Source organism: Oncorhynchus masou, chromosome 12, assembly GCF_036934945.1.
Source record: "Oncorhynchus masou masou isolate Uvic2021 chromosome 12, UVic_Omas_1.1, whole genome shotgun sequence".
Classification (NCBI taxonomy): domain Eukaryota; kingdom Metazoa; phylum Chordata; class Actinopteri; order Salmoniformes; family Salmonidae; genus Oncorhynchus; species Oncorhynchus masou.
The window spans coordinates 28,094,900-28,102,511 of record NC_088223.1 but is presented as its reverse complement, the minus strand read 5'-3'; the positions used below and the strand labels follow the sequence as shown (position 1 = coordinate 28,102,511).

At 42.8% G+C, this 7,612-nt stretch overlaps 1 protein-coding gene across 2 annotated transcripts; it reads left to right on the top strand.

The window, feature by feature from the left end:
• The first annotated feature begins 486 nt into the window (after positions 1-486).
• On the top strand, positions 487-7,026 carry LOC135549801 (cbp/p300-interacting transactivator 3-like). Of its 2 annotated transcripts, none has more exons than XM_064980109.1 (2): positions 487-671; positions 2,428-7,026. In XM_064980109.1, the coding sequence occupies exon 2, from the start codon at positions 2,443-2,445 to the stop codon at positions 3,199-3,201; it is 759 nt and encodes a 252-aa protein (XP_064836181.1). In that variant the 5' UTR covers positions 487-671; positions 2,428-2,442; the 3' UTR covers positions 3,202-7,026. The 2 variants fall into 2 exon arrangements, with proteins under 2 accessions (XP_064836181.1, XP_064836180.1); XM_064980108.1 differs by having other exon boundaries at positions 487-771.
• Positions 7,027-7,612: the final 586 nt, after the last annotated feature.

The window sequence follows — 7,612 nt, the reverse complement described above, 5'->3', positions numbered from 1 at the left end:
AATTCTTAAACATACGGTAAGCCTTCATGAAACTAGACTAATTTGTAACATGGAGAATGTTGTAAAACATGAATTATATGTCTATTATATAAGCTATTTGTTGATGAAAGTATTACAGATATGATGATTGTTCACATATATAGTCCACCTGTATCATAACTATATAAGTAGCCTATTGAGATGTTTGTAAAATGCACTCTCTGCTCTCTGTTGATCCCATATCCTTTACTAGCCACCATATTTGGCCCCTAGTAGGCTACAAAATATATAGGGCCACAACAAGTACATGTTCAATCAAAGGAGTCTATGATACATAAGGCCAACATTCAAAAACATGTCTGTATCAGTTAATGAATTGTCCAACGTGCGCCAAGTCTGTACTAGGGTCACAAGGCGAGCCAATCGAAACAAAGGATACAGAGACGACAGTAGCTCCACCTCTCCCTCTTTCCAACTCCGCTGGTTGGTTTATACATGTATATAATCCCAGAGTTGACCCAGAAAAGTAACTCCGGTGACGGTGACACGTACTAGAAACTCATCTCGCTCGCTCCACAGTGCACTAATTCGATGAAATACATGTATCTGGAGCATCGCCTTTGGAAGTAAAGACGGAAATCCAATACCAGAAGCAGAACTCAATAGAACTTCAGGGCAAGGACAATTAGCTGGTAAGCGTTGTCTAGTGAAGGGGACAGTCATTGCAGAGAGAGAGATTGGAATTGAATTAAAGAGAGAGAGAGAGAGACCGTGTCATATTGCTGAGCGAAGGTAGGAGAACCATTGTTCGGTTGATTTTGTTTTTATTTGCGATTTCTTACGTACCCGATTGTTCAGACACCCGCAATATTGCAGTGATACTGTATAATAAATTACTAAACGATTGAATTGTATATATTGAAAAATCGAGTTTATTTAAACGGGATTATTATTTTTGTTGTTATGTGGTATACGTTTTTTAAATGTATTTTACTGTTCAATGAAATCGGCCCCTATGCAAATCCCTACACTACACGGCTAAAAGCTTTAGAATGTTGTGTAATAATTAGTCTTCAAGAAAATACCTCGATAATTATTTGTTGCTTCCCATTTAGCCTTTTGCTAAATGAGGCATAGACGGAATTAATGTTAAGATCCCTAAATGTTTACGCGTGCATAGCCCAAATACAATTGTATGGATTTTGTCCGACTGTTGACAATACCAATCCACTGTGTTTTCCATCTAAATGATTGAGGTTTTAGAAACGATTGCATCGGATCGTAGTTTTTTATTTTTTATTGCTAAAGCACAAAGAGGTTTGAACGGAAACCTTAGCGCCAGGGGCACTGGAGTTCATCTTTGGGGAAAAGAGAAGAACGAAACACGGAATTCTTTGTTTTCAAGCAGACAGTGAAAAGACAGAGAGACATGTACAGAGCCACACTCCTATGGTATCCAAAGGGCTGCACCATCATATTGTGTTCATGCAGTGATAGAGACACGCAGGTTATTAACGATGGCATTCATTTTTAACCTTGCGTAATTGTGCGTGGGAAAATTATGCGTTGATGTGCCATTTTAATTCTGCTGTTACAGAGGTGCCACAAATACAGATTATGTTGTGAATTAATGAATCGTAGGACATTGTCTTTAATTTTTCTTTCCACTGTATTGTTCCCATAAGCAAAACATGTAATGACCATCTTGTCCATTCGTCACTGCCTAACGAAATGTTTGTAAACGTTGGTTTCCTTTCGCGCGGATGCATTTTACTGTCATAGTGCATGTAGCAACTTATTTATTACTATGTAACTACAGATTAAAATTCGACAAGCGATCCTCTGCGTCCTTTCAACGAAAAAGGTATGGCTGGTATTTCCCAACGTGCAATAGGCTAAATACTGGCAGCGGATACATGCAGTAGGCTATGCGTAATGTTTGTTGTGGTCAAAATTACAGTTAAACCAAAGTGTAAATGCCCCCTAAACGTCATCTGAATAGATGTCAAGGAATACTGACTCAACACTGTTTGAAATACTCATAGTGTACTGTCTATCGCTATTGAATTACTGTTAAAAGAACAGTCATGGTATAGGGCTGTGTTGGGAAATGTTATGTTCTCAGGGGGCTGTATCGCTCAGATGTATCTGATGATGTAGAGAAAGGGGGATACCTTATCTTCCGCATTTAACCAAACCCCTCTGAATCTGAGAGGCGCATGGGTTGTCTTAATCGACTTCTTCATTAACTGTCTTGCTCAAGGGCAGAACGGCATATTTTCCAACCTTGCTGGCTCAGGGATTCGAACCAGTGACCTTTTGGTTCCTGCCCGAATACCCCCAATCAATCCACTTATTCATCTATTCCACTACTGACAGTAACGGTTTCGATGTTTTTATACAGAGTCATCATCATAACTAACGTAAACATTGACCTTCCTCCTGCAGGGTGACAGAGAAGCCATGGCAGACCACATGATGATGCCCATGTCCCACGGCCCTGCAACGGCCCTCCACGGCTACAGGATGGGGGGTATGGGCGGCCCTCCTCAGCAATCCGTGCCCCAGCCTGGCCTCCGCACTCTCCCCAACGGCCAGGTCATGCACTACGGCAGGGTGCCGCAGACCTCCATGGAGGCCGCCATGAGGCAGCGACCCGGACTGGGGATGGTGGGGCCGGCTGGGATGAACGGTCAGGTGAACAGCCAGGTCAATGGGGCTCAGATGGGAGGACACCACCACCAGATGAACCAGATGATGTATAACCAACAACAACAGCATCAACAACAACAGCAACATCAACAACAACAGCAGCAGCACCACATGCAACAGCCCCAGCACCCCCAGCAACAGTACCACCCCAGTGGGCTCACCTCCCAGCAGCTCATGGCCTCCATGCACCTCCAGAAACTCAACACCCAATACCACGGACATCCACTGGGGCCGGTCCAGGGCCATCACATGGCCAACGGGGCTCAGTACAGAGTAGGGCCGGGTCAGCTGGCCAGCATGCAGCACATGGGTCAGGGTGGGCCAGGTATGGTGCTGGGACAGAATATGGACATAGACCTCATAGATGAGGAGGTTCTGACAGCGCTGGTGTTGGAGCTGGGTCTGGACCGGGTTCAGGAGCTCCCAGAACTGTTCCTGTGTCAGAACGAGTTTGACTTCATTCCTGACTTTGTTTCTATGAAACAGCAGCCGAGCACCGTGAGCTGCTGAGAGATACACAACAGCCAGATGAAGAAAGACGCTGTAAAAACAGGCCGGCGCCCAGAGAAAGACTGAACCACAAACTAGACTAGCTACAGCAGCACATACAAGAGGAGACAGACTCTCTCTCTGTTCTATCTGTGTGAGTTTAGGCTATCTGTCTGTGACCATGTATATTAGGCCTACAGAACACACCTGTGAATAGTAGGCCTACCTGTTTTTAAGATTTAATTGTAAGGACAGAAAGAGAGGAGAAAAAACAAAAGCTTGCTCTGCATCAGGCTGGCATGAGATCTGAGCTCAGTCAGCCCAGCCACAGGTTGGCGCTCTCTCTGACGCAGTGGCCTCTGTCTAGTCTGTACTGCCTTCCATCCTGCCTCTCGGCTGCCACCCATGTCATAGTGTCACTGTGTGTGCTGAGGTCTGTGGGATGATTGTAGACTCATTCAGCAGGATGGGAAGACGAGACAAACAAGCTGAGACAATACAAAGAAAGACTATCTTGCTTCACCTGGGACTACTAGATTCGATCTATGGCTTATAGAAATGTATTTATTTATGAATTCACCCCACCAAGTAGTTAGCGGACATTTGACAAATTGAGTTGTTAAAGAAGTTGGTGGTCTGATTATGAATTAGATTGTTGGGGAAAGAGTTGTTCAAAAAAAGATGCCTAACTATATTGTGTGTATGTTGAAGGCTGGTACTTCAAAACAGGCTTGGAGGATTTCTTCCTCGTTACCTTAACATTTCCTTTAGTAAGAGCCTGGGGTTATTTTTTTGGGGGGTGGATGGGGTTAGTCTCTGATTGGTTGGGAGTTAACTGTGTTAGCCTGGGGATCTGGTTCCTCTTCCTAACATCATCTGATGACATCATCAGAACATTCTATTTATCATTAGGCTGCAGTTATACGAAGCAATTTTCATGTAACTTTGGAAGCATGCAACTGACTTGCTTCTTTATCGCTTCGTGAAACACCCCCTGCAATTAACAAGCAACTCAGTTGTATCCAGTTGCAACGTTTCAACTTTTTCTACTTGTTGAAATCTAATCTCTACTATGAAATCAAGATGTAATGCAGCAGCTGACATTGGGTGAGTTTAGAATTCTCAAACCATATTGAATGACAAAACAAAAGCAGCTTCAATTTGATTGGCATTTGCATACAATTTAAATTGCATTTAAGTTGCTTTGTGTATCAGCCAAGTTGCTTGAAATGATGTCTCTTGCAACCTGCAACTGCAAATAAAGTTGTGTGAAAGTTGCTTGGTGTATCTCCACCTTAAAAACGTATGTTTCCTTGAATATTACATGTCCTCAGTTTAATCACTGGCAAAGTAGTGCAGCACATACACAGTAACATCTCTATAGTAAGATAAATACAAACACACCATGCCTGTCTTAAAATACTGCTCTGAACACTAAGGGTCAGCTTCTAGTCAAACAGCTAGATGCTCTGTTTCAGTAGAGTCTTAATGACTACTTTATATTGTATCTCTACTGGTGGGCCGAGGGAATACACTGGATAGTATTTAAGGAGCAACACACATAACATAGCGGTGGACTATTTTCTGTACATGTCTGTGACTGGCACAGAAAGAAAGGCAGGGGGAAACCAGTACCTCTCAGTCGCAGGTCATTCCCTGGGTCATAGAGCTCACTTTAGACTTTTAACAACATTTTGACCGTTAAAAGACATAAACACAAAGTGTTAGACTGTGAGAAGTACATTCATCTCGCGCTGTAGCTGGGGGGAATCCTAACCTCCACTGAATATTTACTTAGTCATGCATTGATGTCAATGGGACACCAAGTGAACATTTGATTTAAGTAGAAGTTAGGATTTGCCCATCTGTGCGTGAACATCTTGTGTGTGCAGCTTGCAAGGTTCTTCTTTAATGGGAAGTGACTTGAGTTTGGTCCTCAGACTTAAGCTTGGCCAATGTGCTGACTGGGTATGAAGACCTGGACAGTGGAGGCTGCTTCAACTGCCTTGAACTGTGGACAACGTTCATTAGTCCAGTCTGTGGACACAGCATAGTGCTAGGCACTACTCCGGCAGTACTTGGTTGGTTTAATCGTTGTTTAAAGCTGCCTCTCTTTACCTGTGGCATTGATTTCATTACTGAAGTGGGCCAAACCCAACAGGGCAGAGCAACACAGACATGCACGCACTCACTCACAGGTTGGTTGCGGTTTCCATAGATTTGCTTACTCGGCTGGTTCTCCTGTTTAGATTTAATGACCAGTTCACACACGCTTGTCTTAATTGAGGTCATCCAGCATGACAGCCCCAATGACTTGGTAATTAGAAAACTTGGCACCTAAAAGTAGTGTGCTCTATATAGGGAATAAGGTGCCATTTTGGACACACCCATGGTAATTAGAAAACGTTTTTTTTCTGTGGTGGTGCAGTGTTCTTTCCCCCTGGCCCCTGTGCATAATGATGTTTTTGCAAGGTTACTGCTCCAGTGACTAGTACGAGAACTTCCTGTCCTTTTCTGTTGTTGAGTTATTTGTGGAGATGTCAGAACAGAGAGGTTGGAGGAGCAGTGAGGGGTTGAAGAGAGGATTGGGGGAAGGGGAAAGCTTCCCTCTGTAATGCACGAGTTGTAGTAATATGTTCCAATACTAGAGCTACACTCACTGGTCTCTCAGCTATTTTCTAGCCTGGAATCCAAAGGGAATATCGCTGTATTTCACAATTGTTTCACTTCACTGAATCAGTTAAATAAAATGCATATATTCCGTTTATATTCCTGGCTACTCTGAACCCCCTCTCTCTCCTGGAGATCTGCCATATTGCTGAGCTCTGAGCACAAACAAACAATTGACAACAGAAATTACACTCATCGTGGCAAAGGCCAACCATGGACATGCACTGGGGCCGATCCAGGGCCAACACCTGGCCAACGGGGCCCAGTACAGAGTAGGGCCGGGTCAACTGGCCAGCATGCAGCACACGGGTCAGGGTGGGCCAGGTATGGTGCTGGGACAGAATATGGACATAATTACCATATCTAGTAATTTCCTGTGGTCGGTTTATCTGTTACCAGGCTATTTATGGCTTAGTTGGTCTTATATCTGTCTAGATCTGGGACGGGGCTTTTTTTAGGGCAGGTTCACAACCCCTCATGAAAAAGTAATCCATTACAATCTGAAAATAACATATTTTTGTTTGTCTTTTAAGCCTTAGAGGGATAGTAGCCTCTCAAAGTCATTTGATCACAACTATATCAATAATATTTCAGCCTTCTTGTGTATGGTGTCTATGTACTGTAGAATAGAGGTAAAGTTGACATAATTAAGGTACGATTCAAAAATCATTGTCAGATATAAATGTTATTAAAGGCTGATGTTGATGTGTTTAATGACAAGAGATGAGGGTTTATCATCCATTTGACAAACAGGAGTGTTGATATAAATAGTTTGCCTGGTAAAACCAGACTGAATGCTGGGCTTACCATTAAGTGCAGCATTCAGTCTGGTTTACCCAGGCTAACAAACAGTCACATTATAATAAGGACAGGCCTGAAGCTTTAAGACCTAGTAGACTGCATGTGAACATTGTGAAAAGAGATGTGATGTCACCACTTTTCCACACATCCGCTGAGAATGTACAGCAGAACGGAGTGCAATGTGGAAGCTGGAGTCTTAAGATGGTGGATACATTTGTGAGATTGTATTGTAAAATCCTTGTTCCAAATTACTCCACTTCATTTAGGGGTAACCCCCCACCTCCCAACCCCCAAAGGCTTTTTTAATGTTATTGATTATATTTTAAGAAAATGTATTTATTTTCAACAACAATAAAATATTTATTTAAAGAACTAGCCAGAATATGCAGTGTTTTTTAATGTGTATGTGTCTGTCTCTGTGTCTCTCTATGACTACTTGATGTGCTTTGAATACTCCATGTATGACTTTGTACTGAAACTTCAGCTACTTCTGACAATACCTCTGCTCTGGCACAGTGAGACATCTCAGCAGTGTGAATGTATGGGCTCTATAGCTGGCTCAATGGATATTGATGAACGGGAAACTATCATTAGATGTCAGTGTTATAATGAACAGGTTTGACAGATAGTTGTAGTTCATGTTAGGCATCAATACAAGTTGAGGCTCATACAAAGTTGCCTGATGGTACTATTTTTACATGAGAAGCCATGGTGATAATCCACAGACAGGACAGGGGCAGATGATAAGTTAATCTGGTCATAGCTGAGGCTCACCTTGACCTAAATAGTCATATTGTATAACAGAGGAGGCTGGTGGGATGAGCTATAGGAGGATGGGCTTATTGTAATGGCTAGAATGGAATGAATGGAATGGTAGCAAACATATGGAAACCACATTTGACTCTGTTCCATTTGTTCCATTCCAGGCATTAAAATGAGCCCGTCCTCCTATAGCTCCACC